The sequence below is a fragment of the Hyperolius riggenbachi genome, chromosome 10, assembly GCF_040937935.1.
Source record: "Hyperolius riggenbachi isolate aHypRig1 chromosome 10, aHypRig1.pri, whole genome shotgun sequence".
NCBI classification, from domain to species: Eukaryota; Metazoa; Chordata; class Amphibia; order Anura; family Hyperoliidae; genus Hyperolius; species Hyperolius riggenbachi.
In genome coordinates this window covers 76,730,974-76,753,978 of record NC_090655.1, presented here as the reverse complement: position 1 = coordinate 76,753,978, position 23,005 = coordinate 76,730,974, and the positions used below count along the sequence as shown (strand labels likewise).

Sequence of the window (23,005 nt, the reverse complement as noted above, 5' to 3'; positions counted from 1 at the left end):
ATAAACAGTTGTAGAAACTAAACTGTACATGTTTTATGCCAACCTACGCATAAGACCTAAAAGAGGGACACATTGAGGATCAAATGGGGACAAAGAGATTTGGTTAACAAAAAAAGCACAGCCCAGTAAAAGGAGAACTGACTTTTACACTGTATTCTGCTGAACTGTATGTGTTGTACACTGAGCACGCCTGTCCTCTCTCCATTGCGTGCGCTGCACTATGATGTCCTGCATTGATTCCGCTGCACTCTGCGCTGTGCCCTGGCTGGCTGCCCTGCTTTCTCACATGGGAGGGGGGGGGGGGGGGGGGGTGGAGTAAAAGCTCTGTTTTGGGACTTTTCCAGATAAAAGAAGCTGAATCAGAGCTGGGCTGTGAGAAGGGAGGCCGGCAGAGCAGCTCCCTGCAGACAGAAGAGAAGAGAGCTGGTCTCCTGGGCAGGAGCAAAAGATACCACTGCTGGAGATATCAGACTGTGCTGGCAGCAGCCCTTTTCCTGAGATCAGCCCTCTGGACCTGGCATATACTGCCTGCTGGCATCAGGTATGGCTGTACTGTAAACCAGGATTTCATGCTGTTAGTAAGTGCTTATGGAGTACATTTCATATCATGTTGAGTAGTTTCTTTTGTTTTTGTATTTTAGCATTGCAGTGGACTTCCTTTTTTTGAGGGCTGCTTTGGTGCTTTTATTGTACTACTGTTCATTAATTTTACTGCTTTGGGGCTTTAATTGTACTATTGTTCTTCATTCATTTTAATAATTGCATGTGGGCAGTGGTATTATCTAAGTATATGGGACAGTTATGTTACTTTTTAGGTTTTTTTTAGTTGTGTCTATATTTCCAGACATAGCCTTTATATTTTTGACATATGATGTTTACATTTTTTTTTAGGTTGAATTACCTTTCAGGGGTATCTCCATATATTGCGCCCTCCACTGTCGCGACCAAGTATTACCATGCTGTGGGTTGTGGTACTGCTGTCCTGTGGGGTTCCTGCTGCTCTGATTCCATCCCCCGGCTCTCGCTGTCCAGCACGCTGTGATCCATCCTCCTGCCCTCCAGTACCTACGAACTGCCCATCAGGAGAGACTGCAGTGCGGTGTGGCTGCTGTACAGTGTGTGCTGCTGATGAGGGAGAGAGATGTGGAGAAGGACCAGCCGATCCTATGTGTGCCTCCTCATTGCGCTGTGTGAAGAGCGGGCTTGGAGGAAGTCCCAGGACTTGCCAGTGTCCATCTCCCCAGCCTGTATGCGGAAGCGATGGGAACACTTATAGCACCCTTTGTAAACTCCAAGCTGAAAGTAAAGCAGTGCAGAGTCAGGGATCTGCAGCTATCATCCCTATCCAGAGAGGAGACTGCCAGCTAGGTAAGAACTACTACAGCAAGGACCTGCACTGGGGGCGGTCTACCGTATAATCTTCAAACTACTGGTCATAGTTCCCATTACAGTATTTGTTTCTTTGCGAATATTCCTCTGGGCGTGATTGGAGTAGAAAGTGGAACAGATGCCCAGATCAAGCATTCTGATTGGTCCCTCTGAGGCATTGCTCCTTTTTTGAACTGGTTTTGTTCCAATATACCTTTCAGTAGCTTTACAGTAAATGTGAAGTCACTGTAAAAACAAAAGTCAGATACTCACCTATGGAGAGGGAAGACTCCAACTCTCATAGAGCCTTCCCTCTCCTCTCTCGATGTACTTGTTCCAGCGCTTGTCACCTCCAGGAGTCCTCAGAAGGCTTCGGAAGCCCTCAAGTCCCAGAGTGCTTCCAAAGTCTTCTAGGGATCCCCGAAGGCGCATTCAACCAGTTGGTTGAGTTCCTGAAATGGGGTGCCATGCTGGAACAAGGAAACCAAGAGAGGAGAGAGAAAGCTCTGTAGGATCCAGAGCTGGCCCTTTCCATAGGTGAGTATCTGCCTTTTTTTCTTTTACAGTGGCTTCACTTTTTTTTTTAAATCTGCCTCACTGATTTTTGTTTTTAGTTAAGCAAAGCAATCTGGACGGTAAGGGGAATAACACCAATAGCATCCAAACACAACCGTCTATTTTAAGAAGGCAACATTGTACTTTCATTAAGATGCTTTTGGGTTCCTGGTTTTGGTGGTACGGCTTCCCCCATTACTTAACCAGATACCCTCTAAAACTCTACTAATTGGGTCCAAAACATCATGAAACAGCTGTCTGCAGGTTACATTATATAGTGTTGTAAAAATGATGAACAATTGGTGGGCTCAGTGATTCTGGATGTATACTGGGCTTTCATAGAGAAAAAAGGACTGACTTGCATATGCCACTCACTGACCTAATGTGACACCTTGTAGTTGTTGCTTCTTGCTCATGTGAAGGTCCAATTTAAACTATATATACTTATCAAAAGGCTTATTAAATTTCTAAAATGTCCATCCATGATACAGCAATATGACATAGCTGACATAGTACGCTGACCCTCGCCCACAAGTCCTCATGTTCTCCTCTGAGCTCCCTATTCATGTTGGAAGTATGTCAAAGTGAATAGCACAAATTGGAATGTTTATATTTTCCTCTCCAAGTTTCAAGAGTAGACCATTCATCTGCACTGCATCTTCTGACTCCTCGTGAGAGTTCCAAGGCGGTAACCTCAGTCATGTGACTGTTACTGTAAAACTCATGAGAGGAATCTGAAGATGGAAAGACTGTTCACAGAACCCAGAAGGTAAATATAAACTACTGGCACTCTCTTGAACATGTGCTATCAGATCAGATATGCGGAAATGTGGAGAACCTCACATTAGGACCTGGCTTGCTCAAATACCAACACAATATTTAGGTTTTATATTCAGGCTCAAAATGTTTGGCTTATACACGAGTTTATTTGGTAAATATCTTATGTTTTAAGAAGACACAGTTATACTTACAATTGCAACCAATAGAGTAACCAAGCAGCTCAGGATGACCCAAACTACTAGGAATGTATAGGGGGATAAAAGGAACCAAGAAGCCCTCCTACTAAAAAAAGCAAAGCTTGGTGTAATTTGCCTTCTTAAAACAGAAGGAAATTTGCAATAATTCAGTTATAAGTGAACATTTGTGGTTATCCACAATACACTACCATTGAATATGCAAATGATCCCTTTTCGCTCTTGTTAAGCCAAGCAAGCATCCAGAACCGCTGGTGTATAGCAAGCCTATAGCTTTAAGTTTTACACAGCCATATCAAACCCACATGTAGACAGCCTGTTTCGGACTTTTGGTCCTCATCAGTACATGGCAGGGATTGATAAGGCTGTATGAGATAGGACTTGGACCAGTACAACAGAGTAACCAAGCAGCTTAGGGTGACCCAAACTACTAGGAATGTATAGGGGGATAAAGGGAACCAACAAGCCCTCCTACTAAAAAAAAGCAAAGTTTGGTGTAATAGCAACCAATCAAATGTTGCTTTTCATATAAATAATCAGAGCAGTGAAAGTTAACTGGTGTCTTTCGGCTACACTTGCATCTGTTCATTATGAATGAATGGTATTCCAGCCTCTCGGGAAATATGTGAGACAATATGCTTCTGCTTAAGCTTCATTATACATATGGTTTTACTCTTTTTTTTTTTTTTTTGCAGCTGTATTTAAAAATACCACAAACAGATCTGAGCTGGTTTAATATTCTGCCTCCTCTCAGCTTCTGCAGTTATAGGAAGCTGCTCTGAAAAACAGGTGACCACTGGAACCAGCCTTCCTGGCAACTGTCTAGATAAAGATCCATAGTGTACCTTCAGGTGTTGCTGTCCAACACCTTGCAGTTTTCTCTTTCAGCACACTCTATTTTGTAACTCAGAGACTTAAAATCCATGTAGCAACCTTACCGTTTGGTTCATGTGTGTTTTTTTAGCCATGATGCTTATAAAGTATTCTCCTTTAGATCATGGTTTTGTTGGTGCTGAGGACCTGTATTGGAAAGGTGGACTGTAAGGTCGAAGGACCTATCTAGGAGGTGCTGCCCTAAGTGTATAGAGGTGGTTACAGGAGAGCTATCGATTGTGTCGATTGAAAATATTTAGAGCTGCTACCTGCCTTGCCCGCTCAGGTTCCCCCCCCCCCCCCCTCCATGTGTGCTCCCCCGACTGGCAGTAGAGCTCTTACTTGTCCCGATGGTGCATGTCCTCCCGTGTCCTGTGGTTTACTTCATGTCTCAGGTCGCCTCCACCCTGTGTCCTCTTCTCTTCCTGGTCATGTGACACAAGTTGAAGTTCTAACACTAGTGGCCCAGCGTGTAGAAAGTGGATTATAAAAAAGATGTCCTATACTTACTGTAGGCATCTGCACCATGAAACAAAATAAAACTTCTGCTGCAGTATTACATTTATAGTAGAAATATTAATTCAAAAAAAGTGACCAATTCATGATGATGACTGGATGATGCAGTCAGCATCATGGTATTTCATCTGCCACCATCACTTACCTAGAACACGGTCCCTTGCCAGACCACTGCTCCAACTTGCTCAACCACCTCCTCTCAGTAACTGATTGGAGAGCAGCAATCCATTTAACCCTTTGCACCAAACGTTCAGAGTTGATTGAACTGCAGTGGCTTCTAGCTTTGTTCTTCCTGATGCAGTGGAAAGTTCTGAAAGATACACGTTTGGAGGAATACCAGGAAAGCTGGCATTACAAATAAAGATTTCCACCCAATGCCTCAAAACAGTCAATTTCTCTCTGAAAGTAATTAATTCAAAAACGAGTCTATTCCAACAACCCCTAATACATCCATTTTCAATAGATTCCAGCAGTCTTTTGAAAATCACTCAATGTTGCACTGTTCAATGCTGTGCAATTTCTACGGGGTGTTGATCTACCACGGCCCCTGTCCTGCCCCCGATCAATTTTCCAATCTGTTCGATAGATACTTTTAATCAGTATTTGGTCAACATCAAAGGAAAATTGTATTGATCTGACATATTAAGAGCATAATTTCCCATCAGATTTCATCAGATTTATTGAATCTGCAGGAAATCAAATGGGAAAACTGATGCCTATATGGGCATCTTTAAGCTTGTGAAGGTCAGTGATCAATGGCAGATTCAACCAAGGTGATAAAGCTGCCAGTGTCCACCTTAGGGTTGTTTTAGTAATTTCAGGTCCCTTTCGAGAAAGAACTGCATGAGAAGAATATGACGGCTGCCATGTGTGCATTCAGTTAAAAAATTATTTTTGCATTCTGATTTCTGCATATCCACAGCAAGGATGAAGGGAGTGATGTTAGATCACTTGACTGCTACATTAAATGTAAAGCAGAGGAAAAAAAAGTGTAATACTCACCTATGGGCTGGGAAGGCTATAGATCCCATAGAGCAGGGCTGCCCAATAGGTCAATCGAGATCTACCGGTAGATCGCGACCACCTGATTGGTAGATCGCGGTCTCATGGCCACGTCCCATTGACTTTTGCGGCCAGCAATCTCGCGGGGAGGAGAGAGGCGCGGCTGAGAGGCCAGGGGCGGCTCAGCCATGACGCAGTGTCATGGCTGGGGGCGGCGCTGGAAGCAATACTTCCGCCTCCACTCACGCTGCCCGCCGCAACCTACTCCAGCAGCACCCCTCAGCCACCGAATTGGGAGTGAAGACCAGGATGCCACCGCTGGAGCTGGAGGGAGGTAAGTGATAACGTGTGCCCAGCTAGCCTATACTACAGGCACATATGCCCAGCTAACCTATACTACAGGCACATATGCCCAGTTAACCTATACTACAGGCACATATGCCCAGCTAACCTATTACTACAGGCACATATGCCCAGCTAACCTATACTACAGGCACATATGCCCAGCTAACCTATTACTACAGGCACATATGCCCAGCTAACCTATACTACAGGCACATATGCCCAGCTAACCTATACTACAGGCACATATGCCCAGCTAACCTATACTACAGGCACATATGCCCAGCTAACCTATTACTACAGGCACATATGCCCAGCTAACCTATACTACAGGCACATATGCCCAGCTAACCTATTACTACAGGCACATATGCCCAGCTAACCTATACTACAGGCACATATGCCCAGCTAACCTATTACTACAGGCACATATGCCCAGCTAACCTATACTACAGGCACATATGCCCAGCTAACCTATACTACAGGCACATATGCCCAGCTAACCTATACTACAGGCACATATGCCCAGCTAACCTATTACTACAGGCACATATGCCCAGCTAACCTATACTACAGGCACATATGCCCAGCTAACCTATACTACAGGCACATATGCCCAGCTAACCTATTACTACAGGCACATATGCCCAGCTAACCTATACTACAGGCACATATGCCCAGCTAACCAATACTACAGGCACATATGCCCAGCTAACCTATACTACAGGCACATATGCCCAGCTAACCTATACTACAGGCACATATGCCCAGCTAACCTATACTACAGGCACATATGCCCAGTTAACCTATACTACAGGCACATATGCCCAGCTAACCTATACTACAGGCACATATGCCCAGCTAACCTATACTACAGGCACATATGCCCAGTTAACCTATACTACAGGCACATATGCCCAGCTAACCTATACTACAGGCACATATACCCAGCTAACCTATACTACAAGCACATATGCCCAGCTAACCTATACTACAGGCACATATGCCCAGCTAACCTATACTACAGGCACATATGCCCAGCTAACCCATGTTAAAGGCACATATGCCCAGCTAACCTATACTAAAGGCACATATGCCCAGTTAACATATACTAAAGGCACATATGCCCAGCTAACCTATACTACAGACACATATAGCACGAATATCGTAAGGAGATTGAGCGGATCCTCAGGTGGTGTGAGGAAAACAATCTCGTATTAAACACAGCAAAAACCGTGGAACTAATTGTGGACTTCAGAAGGAACGCTCCGTCTCCCAGTCCAGTCTCCATTAATGGTACAGAGGTCTCCAGGGTACACAGCGCTCGGTTCCTCGGTACCACCATCACAGACAACCTGAAGTGGGAGGCGAACTCCTCCGTAATTCAAAAGAAAGCCCAGCAGAGGCTGTTCTTTCTCAGGCAGCTGAAGAAGTTCGGGATGTCGCAAGAGCTAATGATCAGCTTCTACTCTGCCACCATCGAGTCTATCCTTTGCTCCTCCATCATTGTCTGGTATTCCGGGGCAAATGCAAGGGACAAACATAAACTCCAAAGGGTAATCAGTGCTGCTGAGAAGATCATCGGGTCACCCCTGCCGCCCCTGGACATCCTGCAGTCATCTAGAATGAGGTCCAGGGCAAACAGGATCATTCAGGACCCCTCCCACCCTGGCAGTCGCTTCTTCGTCCCCCTCCCTCTAGGTCGCCGTTATAGGACCATTCTCACCAAAACCACGAGGCACAAAAACACCTTCTTTCCCCAAGCGGTTGCTCTACTTAATTCTACTTAATCATGCACTCTCCCAACTGATCTCCCTAATCTCTCCCAGCCGCCCCCCTGCGGAATACGCGCACAGAAGGAACTGTCTCCAAGCTGGCCACGCAGTACCACATGTCACCGTACAGTATGTCCACTTTGCATAAGATAGTCCTGCCAACCTGATCTTTGAACTGCTGCTGTCTGTTAAACTGACGTCTGGGTGTCTCTGTAGCTAAGAATCTGTACCATGTGTGTTATTGCTGTCACTGTCTGTCAAACTGTGGTTATGTCTATGTAGCCATATATGTACCATGTTGATGTTGCTTTTTATGCCAATTGGTTTGATGCTTTTTATGCCAACTGCCGTGTGTTCACAAAAAATTCCGGGTGCGGCTTCGGCCGCACTTGGCGAATAAAGTTGATTCTGATTCTGATTCTGATATGCCCAGCTAACCTATACTACAGGCACTTATAGCTAGCTAACCCATACTGAGGCACATTTACTAACCTATACTGAAGGGACCTATACCTAACTACCTTTCCGGGGGGAGGGGGTGCATTTGAAACGTCGGTAGATCTCCTGGCCTCGACGAATTTTAAAGTAGCTCTCACCCTTGCCCTAGAGCATATATGTCAAACTCTGGCCTATGGGATAAATTGAGCCCGCAGAGCCATCAGATTTGGCCCTCAAGTGGTTCCCCACTTTGCATTATGTTTGGCCTTCTCTAGACCACCAGGGACGCTATATTGGAGGTGAAGCCCTGTTTAGAGGAGGGAGGAAGCCACTAGACAGCAAGGAACTGTATAAGGGGGGAAGAAGGGCAAAAGCCACCAGTGAACTGTATAGGTGAGGCAGGGGCATTAGAAAACTAATTAGAAATACTAGAAAGGGAGGGAGTTGACCACTGAACATTGATGTTGGCCTGTGAATTGGCCCCAGTGTTCAGTTTGTATTTGAGTTTTGCATACCTGCCATAGAGCCTTCACGATTCTCGCTCGGTCCCCTCATTCCACTGCTGACCCCTGGAGATGGCACAAGTCTTCTGCATTCCCCTGTAACCTTTAGAAGTACTCACATTCCCAAATACTTCTGAAAAAAGGCACATCTGTACTAAGCTGTTCATCTGGGCCCAGTGCTGAAACTATGGGATGGAGAGAGTGCAAGGAAGGCTCTGTAGGATCCAACTTTTTTCCCCCCTTCTTCACATTTATGTTAAGGTCATTCATAGAATAAGTTACAGATATATAAAAGAGATCAATCAGGGTAGTAGCAAAAGTCCGTAAAGGTAACCTACTTTTACCTTTCATTTCAGGTTTCCTTCAAGACTCTGTTTTCTTCTCTATTAGTCATCCCTATATAATGTTTCCCCCTCTCTTCATATTACAGGACAGAAGGACCCGGACAGCCCTCGCTATAAGTACAACTTCATAGCTGATGTGGTGGAGAAGATAGCCCCAGCTGTGGTGCACATCGAGCTGTATCGCATGTAAATCTCAGCACTGTGATGTATACAATCTGGTTCAAATGGGGTCGTACTAACCACAAATGTTATACAGGATGTGTTTGGGTTTTTGCAGCCACATGGAATTAGTTAACCTTGCTTGGGTCAATTAATTTATGCACAGAGTTTAGAGCGTGGCTGGCACGTACAGTACATATGTAATTGCATCATTACGATTTATGTCTGCAGAGTGCAGCCTGCTTGTTTTTATTTCATGCTGATCTGTGGAAAGTGGCCTTGACTTATTAAGGCAAGTGCCCTCATACAAAGTTCAGTCATGCGCTCTGTAATATATATAGCTATATTTCCTCCTGGCTTTGTCCACCTTAGGATGAGACCCATCCATTTTCCTTATGTAAGATAATTTAGAGACCCCACCCTTCCCCAGCTTCTGCTTGCTGACAGAAAATGGGTTTTAATTTTAAAGGAACCTGAAGTGAGGGGAACATAAAGGCTGTTCACTTTATTCCCATATAAACAAAGCCAGTTGCCTGGCTGTCATGCTGAGCTTTAGGCTTTGGTTGTTTTTGAGTTACACACCTGCAACAAGCATGCAGCCAGTGGAGTCAGAGCAGAGTCATAGCATATGATCAGCATGCTCATTCTGGGCCAGGGACTTACATTATTAGAGGCAGGGGGCATCAGCACAGAACAACAACATTGTAACAAAGCGTCATATCTTCAGTGTTGTCCCATGAGAAGATAGAGTAAAAAAAAAATTACAAAAATGTGTGAAGTGTACGGACTACTGTGAAATACTGTCAGTATAGTAGTAGATCATCAGAAAAGTGCTGTGATACCGTGTCTATGTAATGTTAGAATATCACTTATAAATCTCTAAAATAATCATATAAAACTATACAGGGCCCGTGGGGCCCATCTAATCTGTATAGCAAATAGATAAGAATGTGATCATGTATATGGACTATCAAAAAAGATAAAACATTATGAAAACACTGTAATCCTCCTGAGAGTGTAGCAACTGTATACACAGACAGACGGCCCATACTGGTGTCGGGCATTTATCCTGAGTATCTGAGCCTCCATGTCACTAGAACAACATCCTGCCTTCATGCTGAGTCTTGCTGACTCACGTTCAGCCTCCTCCTGTGTGGTCGGCAGGTCTGGCTCTGACACATGCCCCTTCTGGATGCCCCTTCTACATATTTATGCACATGATTTGGAGACCAAACTGGAGATGCTCTATAATTCCTGTAGATTTTCTATGACACTCATTGTCTGCAAAAGGATCTTTGAGGTGCATTGATCCATAGTTAGAGATTTGTGACAACGCACAGAGGTATGTGAAGCCAGCATGAGCATGCCTCTATGCTTACCTATACTAGCCTTGCTCAGGTCAGGTGTCCTTTAATAACTTGATTTCTTCCTTAAACAATTACAACATCCCAACTTTATTAAATAATTCACCACTGTGATGCGACCAAATATTGATTGGACATGCTGCAAGATGTTGGGCCATCGTGGTTGATCGGGTGCTTGGCGGTACTGCTGAACGATATCGGGACATATAGGATATAGGGGATATAGGGGTCCCCCCTATACTTTTCCTGTCCACCACTGGCTCTGGGCTCCATCCGCAATGCACATGCACTTTGCCCACGTGGTTGCCAGAGTAACATGGGCGCATGTAGTACGTCACACACGTACACATGTATACGCCAGCAACCACGTGGATGCGGATTGCGGACAGAGACCAGAGCCAGCGGCGGACACAGACAGGTAAAGTGTATTGCACTGCACACCGGGGGTGGGGCACGTTTTACATGGGGGGGGGGGGCAGGTGAGGCAGGGGTGTAGCATCACAAGGCCGATTTCCAGGAGATTTCATGCTGAAATCGATTGTTAATCCGTTTACGGTGTATGGGCAGCAGACAGATCTCTCTATAATCTGATTCGATCAGTGAGAGATCTGCCTCTTGGTCAATCTGCCCATACATCATCTGATGTATTCGCACCTTTATTCATCACATCAGCTTGCAAATTGGACTAATGACATTACCCAAAAGGCATTATACATAAAAGAGCAAACCAAAACCTAAATAAATTTGCCTTCCTTACGAGCCCTTTCTTTGCAGGTTCTCTTTCTTTGGGAAGAGGGAGATGCCGGCCGCTAGCGGTTCAGGCTTCATTGTCTCAGAAGACGGGTTGATCCTCACCAACGCACATGTAGTGACCAACAAGCAAAGACTGAAAGTAGAGCGGAGTGACGGCTCCACGTATGACGCCAAAATCATTGATTTGGATGAAAAGGCTGATATCGCACTAATTAAGATCAAGCCAAAGGTAAATTCCATGTACTGTATTTTATGTATATGTGAATAATGTGAGTGTCTAACAGGCTGTGCATACTTTCTATAAATGACAGAATAAGCGCTTTCAGATGTCATGTGACCTCTTGATCCAGGCCTCGCATGAACTAGCTGTAACGTGCTGCACTGCTAAGGTCAGTTTCAGCACAAGATACAGCATTGTGGAAACAGCCTGTGCTGCTCGGGGGAGTAGACAGGAAACGGGTGGCCTCTACATTTTAAAGTAAACCATCCCTTAGTGAGTTATTTCCATTGGCTGTTACATCTTAATTTATATGAGAGAGAGAAGAAAATAAATGAGCGGCTTCTGATGTCAGGTTCAGGAGATGGTGTAACTGTTGTTCACAAGTATCTGCAAGTTTTGGAGGGACTGGGACAGTAGGCCTTAGTGTCCAGATCCCTGTATTTGGCTATCCTAGGATAGTTTGTTATGCACAGAGTCGGTTCTATTTACAATGGGGCCCCTAAGCAAAGTGAACTGGGGGGGGGGGGGGGGGGGCCTGAACCCCTGAACCCCTCTCTGACCCATAAGCAGCGTTAGGTGCTCTTTATCTTTGACAAATTACACCTTTAGGGCTCCCAAAAAGACTGCAGGTCTCCTCCAGGTTTCCCCCAACTTTGTTGTGGTCCCCAGGGCCCTCGCAGAGTTTTCAGCAGTGTAGTAACTTACCTGTCCCAGCCGGCATGCTCCTCCATTAGTCCGTGTGTGCCCCTCTTTATCCTCCCAGGGACACCTCTCGGTGACCTGGTGCATATTATTACATAATTACATGCTGCTGGGTCACTGGGAAGATGCCAGTAGGGGATAAAGACTTGAACGCACAAACTAATGGAGTTAAGTCTCTAAGCTGCCAAAAACTGTGTCGGGGAAAACGGAATTGGCCTGAGGCAATTGCCCAGTGTGCTCCTATGGAAACACCAGTCCTAGTTATGCACTTTGTGGTGGAAGGTCACATGGCTGGTATTTCTGCTTGTTTAGAGGGTTAAGAGGTGTAGCCAAGGTTGCTTCTGCAAAGCCCATGGAAACGGAACCCTTGTCTAAGCTTGGCTGTTACACTAAGAGATTCAGGACACAATGCGTCAGGGTTATTTATTATTTGACTAAACCGTTTAAAGGTACATTTGGAGGCGGGTCTACTAGCTGTAGCTGGTTGGAGGAAGGAAGTATATGGCAACTGACGCTGCCAGTTGGGATCTTCATATTACAGTTGATTTTTTTATTTTATTTTTAGGCCTCATGATTTCAAATTATTCCACTGCTCAGGCTTTTACAATGTTGGGCTTCAAAGGCTAATTCTCCTCAGCACACTGAGCTCAGTGCCAGTGGGTATCTGACAGAGCCTCACTCTGCTTGACAACTCCATTCCAAACATTTACTTGTGTCCTGGGCGCCCCCGACAATGGTTGGACGCTCTGAGTGAGAGTAATAAGTGACCAGGCGTAGTACACTGAACGCTCTATACATCTCTCTGGCTTATTCTCTCGTTTCTGCATCCATATTAAGCATTTCAGTGACACATCGTTTATTACTGTGTGTGCTGGCTGAGTGCCAGACTGCAGCGTTCTGTACAAGTCTGCCACACAATAGAGTTCTCTGGAACTGGATGGCTGTGCAGTCATTTGACTATACTTTGCATTTAAACACACTGATTCCTAAGCTTTCCCCCAACCACTGGCTTAACCTAGAGTGTCCTATTATTGTATTATTATTTAGTATTTCTATAGCGCTGAAATCTACCGCAGCGATGTACAGAGTATATTGTTTTGTCACTTAACTGTTCCTCAGAGGGGCTCACATTCTAATACCTACCATAGTCATTTGTCTATGTATGTATCCTGTAGTGTATGTCTACCATAGTCATATGTCTATGTATGTATCGTGTAGTGTATGTATTGTAGTCTAGTGCCAATTTAAAGGGAAACGGATAACTTACATGTATGTTTTTGAGATGTGGGATAAAATCGGAATGCCCATAGGAAATGCACACAGACACAGACACGAATAGAACATACAAACTCCACGTAGATAGTGCCCTGGCTGGTATTCGAAACAGGCACCCAGCCCTGTAAGGCGAGAGCACTAGCCACTACACCACCGTGCTGGATTCCATATGGATTCCTTTTATAATATCTGGCTGCTGTTATTCCTTGATCTGCCATTGGTCAGCTTTTTTTTTATTATGTCATGCACAGACTCTTATTGGAAAAGTCACTTATTATAGGATGATAGAATTTGATGCGGAGGTGGCAACATTTCACTATCAATGGCACCTCTGGCTGTACTCACACTTGCATGTGATTTGGATCCTATGCATATGTGGGTGTGTGTTATTGTTATATATTGTACTTTCTTGTGCAGCAGCAGGAGCCCTCTCCTCCATGCGCAAACTGCAGCAGCTCACTTAGGCCCCATTCTGTGTGGTTTTGCAAAAAAATATCCCTGCTGACTAAGGATTGTCAGTGAGATGGGGGGGATGTTTGTTTTTATAGTATGAAGTCCATCCATTCGCTAGAAAGTTTACCCTTACTTCCAAGATCAATCATTGATAGAGAATCCCACACCTTAGCTGCTTGATCAGCACATAGGCCTCAATTCACTCAAAAGTAAAATTACAGACTAATGAGCTTAAATTACTGACTTGTGTGATAAATGCCTCAAGAAATGTTAAGAAATTTAACTCACAATCTCAATGCGGTAAAAGTTGAAAGATGTGCCAGACAGTCAATAGGGAGACAAATCAACACATAAGAGAACAAAGCTCCCCCTCACTAATCATAAGTAATCTGCTATAAAGCAATCATAAAATTTGGAGTCTGAAACAATGGAATCAAAATGAAAAATCTTTATTAAAAACAAGCAGCCAACCAAGGTCACAGGCCCCTAAATATTGTTATTTTATCATATGCAGAGTCAAATGTCAGAATAAACCTAAATGAATCAATTGTTTGCCTGGGGATCATGTGGAAAATACCAAAGCGGTGTCCCATATATATTCTATCAATATTGTTATCTAGAGACATCCACCCCACATATAGACCCACAGGGAAACTAAACTAGATATGTAAACATACAATAAATATTTATCAACCTCCTCTGGGATAACCACTGAATAAAGTGCTAGTGCTTAGGATATAATCACCAATCAGTGCTGATATTTTAACAACTAAATATATTATATATCATAAAAAACACATCATCCTAACATCAAATTACATCAATAAGTTGTGACCCATTCATAATGTGCAAAGAGCAATGAGGTAGAAAACATGTGAAAAAAGAGCATATTAACAAGAAGGTAGATCTGAAAAAATAGCAGCATGAGAAAGATGGCGACGTAAAAACGCCAATAAAGTGTGTGAAGTTGACAAGTGATAACCAAAGCCAGAGGAGAAAAGACATAAAGACTCACCCGATAATGAAGTAATAGGACCTAAGAAGGCTGCAACAGCGCTACCCTTGGACAGATATGAGATGGATATTGAGTTGGCAATAAATAAAGATGTTTCATTTTGATTCCATTGTTTCAGACTCCAAATTTTATGATTGCTTTATAGCAGATTACTTATGATTAGTGAGGGGGAGCTTTGTTCTCTTATGTGTTGATTAGTGTAGTTGGAGGTCGATGACCTCTTTCCTCCTGTTTATTTAGCCTATTTAGGTGTATTAGGTAATTATTGTTGCCTGAATATGTCTGCTCGTTTACTGTGGTGCTAATGATAGTCAATAGGGAGACAGGCAGCCAATAGGTAGAGTCACACAGCCCTGCTTCTCGCCCCATTTGATCCGATACCCTGAAGGGTGGGACTTTAGAATGGCAAAGCAGTAGGAGGAGACATTCAAAAAGGTTTTCTGTACCCCTTTAGATGTGCATATCTGTATACTGATACACAGACGAGCTCTTTTTAGTTAGTATAGTTGCTCATGTAAAGGGATACCAGGGATGCATTGGACAGAAAACTGAATGGCTCATGCACTTGTAAGAGAAGACTGATAGCTTGCTGCCTGACCTGCTCCAAACTTGGTGAGACTACCGAACAGTGCTTAGTGAATTGAAGCATATTTCAGTACATTACTGAACCTCTACCGCATGTGGGAAATCTTAGTGAATTTGGAAAGAAAGTGTAAAATACCGAATGCGGTATTTTACCGACCTAAAATTATTTTATCAAACTGCCCTTAGTTAATTGAGGCCATAGTGGGAATAAATGTACAGGTACTAATGGGCTTCCCTTGTGTAACAAATACCAGAGTGCCTGGTTTAAAAAGTGCTGTTAGGCAAAAGAAATGTGTTTTTTTCAACAGTTAAGATTTACTTCCATGTGTATAGGAAAGTGGAATTGCATCTGAAATGTCGTAGCTTGAACATTGTGCTGTCGGTTGTGCTTTCTTGAAGCTAGCTCACTTATTTTTTCAGAGCCACTTAAAAGATTAGAGGATTTGTCAGGCTTTGGAGATGCAACCCAAGTTCAGCAATTGCTCTTAGAGTTGTTGCCAGCCTTATCTTGATAATGTTTTTTTTTGGAGATGGATAGGACTCTCCTTTGGCAAGATGCATTAAATTACAGAGTGCAATGTTTTAGCCAGGCAATGAGGACAAATAAGTATATTAGGAATAAAGTTTTCCTGGTCTTACTGTTTCAACAAGGTCTCAGATACTTCAAGGATAACAGATGTTTCCAACTTGCAGCCCAAGCTCTGCTGCAGAAGCACAAGGAAATAGATAAGAGGTCAAAAGCACAGCGATCAGCCAAGTAAACTTGGTGCAGAAGAAGACAAATCATGCTGACTTCCCCCTTTAATTCAGAAAATGGCCAGTGGCATCATTAGCTAAGACCTTGCAGGAACCAGTGGGATGCTAGTACACCTTTGTAAAGTTTGGTCAGAGGTCGTCTTAATGGAAGTGTTGTAGCTAAAAATCCATATGAAGAAACAAGTCCAAGCAAGTCACCTGTGCAAAAAAACAGAGGAACCAGCATGCATAAAAAGGTCAACATTTTAAGTATTTGCCTGTTACACATGGCATCTTCTTCACTGAAGGCCTGGAGATGAAGGATGAATGTTGGCAGGTAACTGTGAAGCATGATGGGGTTTCCTTGCAAGAATGGGGCTGCTATCCTGCATGTGGAGATAAATATTTGCTCAGAAGTAATAGACTCCTCAAAGCTGATATGGATGAGAGGGATACCTGTATGTCATGCAGTACCAACATGGAGGAGTCTGATTGGCCCCAATTCATTCTAAAGCAGAACAGTAACCCCAAATAGGAAACTTCATAAAGAACTACTGTATCACCAAAGAAAAGAAGAACATGTACTTCTGGAAGAGTTGATATGGACCCCACAAAGCCCTGAACTTAACATCAATGAGTCCATCAGGACTCACATGAAGAGATTGAAGGAACTGAACTACTGCAACCTATCACAGGTGTCAATCTCCAGTTCTGGCTTGAAGGCCATATGCATGCCAAGGTTTAGAATGATCTGAGAAGTGGAGAAAAGTGTTCTGCTTGATGAACCACATTTCCTGATTCAGCCCCAAATCAATTATTTTAGGCTGTGCCAAAAATGTGTGAAGACCTCGGCCTTGGGGGTGTGGAGTTCAACATCCCATTATTTTTGAAAGCACCTTCACTTCACAAGTCACAGCAAGTTTTCACAAGCGCCTACAACGTCAGCAGAATAGTGTGGATCTATCTATTTAGCAATTTATCAATCAATCTGTATCCAGTAACTGGTCCATGTGATCTTACATTTACGTCTGTTAGTCTAGAGGCAGTGGAGACATCTTTATATGCTTATTAGATGAATATTTGGCAGTCTCAGTACACAAACTAGTGAAAGCCAAATTGCATGGCATTAATCTGTAGTTAGTAAGTGATGATATCAGTTTTTAATATTTGCTTTGGGTGTGATTATGACTCCGATATGATCCAACTGTTGAAAGGTTTTTCCTTGAATATGAATGCCCAGACATGCCTGTACACATATGGGCATGGGGGGTGGATTGTCTTACAGGACTGTGCTGAAATACAGTCGTTTCCCTTTCTGACCCTAGACAGGCAGATTGAATAACACACAAGTTTGAATAGGTGCAAGTTGTGGTGGTGTTACAAAAGTTTGAGGTTGAGGCAGTAAATGTACATTCTCCCACAATGCAATACTTCTGCTCAATGAGTGTATACACAGTGATTATTTTTTTTTATGTCTCTGATACCAAGTGTATATCCAAAGCTGCTGGTGTCCAGTATGCCTTTTGATTTTACATACCTATAAAATCCGTACTCCTTACGCTAGGTAATCTAGGGAAAATGTAAAAAGTACATACTCCCCTACTGGTTACCTAATTTCCTATCTTGCTGGCACACAAATAATAGTGATTTTGTAGCCGGTGACCCACCCGGTGTCCACTGTCTTCCCCCTTAACCCCACTCCCAACCCGATCACCCTCCAACTTAACTGTGATCTCCACATTTAACCTTGCAAACTGCTAAATGCATGGATAAAATAAAATTATTCTGCCCGGCCATTCATATTATTTAGATAACACAAATAGAGAACTTCAACATAGGCTGTTCTGTGGCTCTATTCTCCAGCTAAAAATAACACTGCGTGAATGTAGCCCCTCCCACACCCAACCTATGAGGACTGTCGCTCCCAGGGATTAAGACTTGATCCCTCGAGTGAAGGTGCAGGGCTAAGTGCTGTACAGACTGATTGCTAGATTGCAGGTTAGGAATCCATTATGGTGCTATGGAGTAGGGGGGAGGGATGACAGCATGGTGCACGAAGGAGCAGGAAAAGTAAGGTTGGGGAACAATAGCATCAGGCTCTGCTTAGATGAGATGATCCGGCAGGCTGAATCTCTCGCCAACATATCGGGGCCGCTGTACACACGCAAAAGTCTCATCATAGAACCATCTGACATGGGTATGAAGGCTAAAGTCTTTTACACACATCCAATCTTGATGTTGGCCAATTTGGCCACTTTGACCACTTCCAACAAATGTTGAATGCTTTGAACAGACTGTATAAGTAAGCTCTCATACTCAAGTGGTAAAACTGGCCAATCAAGATTAGATGTGTGTATGCACCTTAAAGGCTCATTCAAACAATCCGCCCAACTATCATCTAAACTTAGGGCCTATTTCCACTACACAAAGATTGGATGCAGAATTGATACAGAATGGATGCAGAAAAACTGACTCCAATGAATGCCTATGGGAAAATCTGCATCAGAAAAATCGCGTTTAGTGGAAACAGGTCCATAGGCTTTCATTGGAGTCAGTTTTTCTGCATCCATTCTGCATCCAATCTGCGTGTAGTGGAAACAGGCCCTAAGTCTATCTAAACGAAACTTAGTCTGTTATGTGTACGGATGGCAAACAACTAGACGACCAACTGATAAGGTGGTTTGCCAGATGTATCCGGTGGATCAACCTGCCCAACTATCTTGAAGGTTGGAATGTGTGTACACGTTGTTTGAAAAACGTTGTTTTTGAATGCGGACATGCATAGTATTTAAGTGAGTTGGTACTTTAGTTGGTTGGCATGTGTGTACCTACTTGTTGTGTAAACTACTTGTGGTGCGGTTGGTCACTCACGTTGTGGAGAGGCGGGCAGGTACACTTTAGATTGCGATTGGACATGTATATGAGCCTTTAGTCATCACTCTGTTTTTCTTCTCCTGCAATCAAGCTATGCTATCAGCACTCTGCAAGGTTGTGATGCCATGCTAGTGCTTACAATGTAACCTTGCCTCTTACAGACTCCGATAGCATGCTGTGCGTTCATCTCATGTGAAAATATCATGAAAATATTGGATTTCTTCACTAGCTTTCAAAAATGTTATTATTAATTCTTTACTGACCATATTATCTATTCACATGTTTTTGGTTGTTTCTTTTTAATATGCGTTTGAGTACACGTTAAATAAAGACACCCCCTCCCATCCTTACGGTCAGAGTAAAAGATAAACATATGGATTACAACAAACTGACTTGCTGTTTCCATATACATACATAGACAGCCTCATCACTCTTAAAAGCATGGAAAGTTTGCATGTATTCCTTCTGATTAGTAACTGATCCCTTTAACTGTTGCGGATATTTACTTTAACGTGCAAGGACACAGCTGTGAGTGATTCACTTCAACTCATTTTCAATCAGTACGTTTTTAGCAGAAAAAAATGCGAAAACGTAGTCTGCCTCTAATTGCAAATTGCCTTTGTTTGTAAACAGAATACAGTCTAAACTTGACGAGTCCAAGAATGTGATGTCTGGCTCACACTGTTATTTATAAGCGCCAGCCTCAGAGTGAGACATCACCAAGGAGCCTTTCTGTTGACAAGACAAATAATGGTTCTTATTTTGGTTCCGCAATAAATCGTCTTCCCAATGATAAAGCGTTTGATGTATGTAATGACTGGCATTTACTCCCACCCAGGTGTTAGCAGTTCTGACAGGACAACACAGTTAGTTTCTAGTGTAAATATCCCTTTTTTGCATGTTTGATAGCTGTATGAGTCATATACAGCTGTTTTTGGCTGAGGACTGTGGCAGCATTTAGAGAAAGAAGATTGACTGCCGGTCCAGGCCTTGGCCCAGCCCTGTGCTTGTCTTCTTGGGATGTTCAGGCAAAATGATGGGGCAGAGGCTCGGTTATGAAAACAATATGTGGACTTTTCAGGAGATTTGTGTTGCCAGGCAATGGGGACATGTGGAAAAACAGCACCTTTTCCTAATTATTCCCAATTTCCAGGAAGTTCTTTGAGTTCTGAGACTGTACTCTGGGCTCACATAAGTGCTGAAAGTCTGCAGATATAAAAATATAGGCAGCAGGGACAGCCAAACTCTCCCGGGAATAAAAAAAAACCCACAAATATAAGTAGATAAATATTTGATCTACTTACATAACATATGTACTGTACTGTCCACGTTTTGGTTTCAATAACTTTTATATAATAGACAAAGAGAAAACTTTTTCAGGCATTTTCCATTTTTACTGCTTCTGTCTGAAGCCAATCCTGATGTAATTTCCTCCCTTACTCCTAGAAACTGCACGGTCATATCTAGCTTGCTTTGTAAACACATGTGAGCACAGGCCTAGGTCATATTTCAACAGCTTCACACTGAACTGTCCAAAGGCAATCAGTGAGGAGCAGAAAGGTGGGAGGGGAGATGACAATTTTCCCTCTTGTTGGCAATGTACCAAATAGAGCCAAGCTGACTGAGATAAGCTTTATTACAGAAGAAACATTTAGGAGTAATGGGAATGCTTGCAATGCAGGGTCAGGTTGCAGGTTGCGTAATAAACACAGAGCAGTGGATAAATGGAATTTGATTTTGTGGCTGAAAATCCTGCTTTAAGGCCCCAAAAAAATCGGCATTCACACTTGCCAATTTTTTCGCGATCGCGATTAGCGCTTCTATAGCACTAAACGCGATCGCCGGGAAATCGCCTGAAAATGGTGCAGGATACAAATTTGCATTTGGCAATTTGTGTTAATCGCCGGCGATTAACGCAAATCGCCCAAGTGAGAACAGGCCCATAGGGTATTATGGCACTAGCGCTTTAAAAAGCGCTAGCGCTTGAGCGTTTTGCCGAAATCACCTGCAAAACGCTCAGATGTGAACGGGGCCTAAAGAGTAACAGTCCTTCTAAAGACATGGCTGAAAACCTGAACCCATCTTTCTTTCACTTTACATCATCTTTGACGTGTTCTGAATGGCTAAATATGTTGTTTTTCTGATGGATGCACATTGCCATCTAAAGAAGTTGGCCTAAGTCAACAGTCAAAAGGTACCTTTACCCCATGACAAACAGAAGAGAACTCATCTGAGCAGCTTACTGTCTTAATTTCTCTCTCTATGTCCTCGCTCTCAACATGTTCCAGAGTTCTTCCATGTAGGCGCATGTGCATTACGTCATTTTGTGGGGCATGCTTTGAGGTTTCCAGGCTGTGCGCACTTCCACTGACATTCTCAGCACCACTGGGAGGTTTGGGGATGGGGACGGCATCCACCGCAGCACTTGCATGTATTGTACGTAGTCTAGGGCCAGTTTTGAGCAAATGCCATTAGGTCCACACTTGTCTGTTGCAGATCAGTTGGCGGCATTGTCATTCCCTGCAATGCCGCCCAATGAAGTACAGAGGGTGGCATTGCAGGAAGTGATGGCGAGCGGTGGAAAGCAAGGAAGTAAGTTCCGCGCTTGCTGATTACCTTTAGAGGATCTTCTCAAAAAATTAGCATATTGTGATAAAGTTCATTAATTTCTGTAATGTACTGATAAACATTAGACCAGAGTTCCACAATCCTACTGTAATGATCGCTGCTGCAGCAGCTATTGCTGGAAGTAGTAGTGCTGCAGCTCAGGCCGTTCTGATCTATTTCCATGCAAGCTGCATAGCTTTGTCTGTCTTTCCCTGCTGTCAGCTTGTGACTGATTATCATTCACCTGTGTGGGAATCTGCATGTCTGCTCCCATTGGATGACCTCAGTATAAAGATCTGCTTCCTGCAGGGTTTCCTTGGGTTTTCATAGCTTCAGCTTAAGCCAGTCTTGCTGTCGCTTCAGCCCCCGATCGTGTTTCTTGTTCTAAAGATACTTTGCTGGTTTTGCATCATATATTGGTTCATTGCCAATATATATGCATACCAGCACGTTTATTATTTTCCTTGTATTCGTGTTACGTTGATACATCAGTGTCGCTGTTATATACGTACACGAACTGTTTATTTCCTGTGTTCAGTTAGTCAGTTTTCCAGCACGTTTTGGTAGTTTGCGCGTACCGTGAACACCCGTGCTGAGCTAGTTATCCTGTTCCTGGTCCTGTTTGTGGATTGCGTTCATCTCTGCGAAGAGATAACGAATCCTTCTGAATCCTGTTCTGTTCCTGTTTGTGGATTGCGTTCATCTCTGCGAAGAGATAACGAATCCTTCTGAATCCAGTTCTGTTACTGTTTGTGGATTGCGTTCATCTCTGCGAAGAGATAGCGAATCCTTCTGAGTCCTGTTCCCTGTATTACTCCAGTCCTAGTCAGCGTTCCTGCTTATGTCATATATCGGTTCATTGCCGATATATACATATGTTAGTCAGACGTTACAAATAGTTTCATTGATAGCTGTAATTGTAATACGCTAGGAAAACATACTTATTGTATATTTATCTGTGTTACGTTCATCTATCTCGATCCTGCTATTTTCTGACTATCCTGTCCTGTCTTTGTGAGGCACGCCATCGCCGCATCGCATTGGCTGCCTCATTCCAGTCTGTCTGGTTTTGGACGCTTGCTGTCGCTAAGTAGCCGCTAGCTAGCAAGCGTTCATTCTGTCTACCTGTCCTGATCTCCTTAGTTCTGGTTTATGCGCTCAGCGCTACTTTGCGCTGAGACGTTATAACGAAGGCATTGTTTGTGGCTGTCAGATCTGCACCGGCTCTGTGCGCCACAATCTCCTATTGGAGTCAGTCCTCCCCTCCACTATACTAGGGATAGCCTGTTTCCTTGTGCTAGTGTGTGTACCTCCTCCACGCCAGCTCATGCGTTGCATGCTGACTGTGGAGAATACACCACCAAGCTTAACATTATGAAAACCCCTTTACCAATCCCCATTGTGGGGGGGATTCCCAGAAAGTATGACACTGTTAATTATGGTTCCTGTTCCTTTAAGAAATTTGAAGAACTTAGCTCTGAAACAGAAAATGAGTTTTTCTCTGAATGTGCCAGGTTCCTGACCAATCCTGATCTCCAAGCGACTCCTGTTTCAACCTGGGCACTCCAACTAA

At 43.5% G+C, this 23,005-nt stretch overlaps 1 protein-coding gene across 1 annotated transcript in view; it reads left to right on the top strand.

Moving 5' to 3' along the window:
• Nucleotides 1-354: 354 nt before the first annotated feature.
• HTRA1 (HtrA serine peptidase 1) overlaps nucleotides 355-23,005 on the top strand; it is a 64,199-nt gene continuing 41,548 nt past the window's right edge. Inside the window, exons 1-4 of the mRNA XM_068258411.1 lie at nucleotides 355-541; nucleotides 892-1,368; nucleotides 8,777-8,876; nucleotides 10,988-11,195. Of these exons, the coding sequence (XP_068114512.1) occupies nucleotides 957-1,368; nucleotides 8,777-8,876; nucleotides 10,988-11,195 (720 nt within the window). The 5' untranslated portion in view covers nucleotides 355-541; nucleotides 892-956. The remainder of the gene's footprint in view (nucleotides 542-891; nucleotides 1,369-8,776; nucleotides 8,877-10,987; nucleotides 11,196-23,005) is intronic.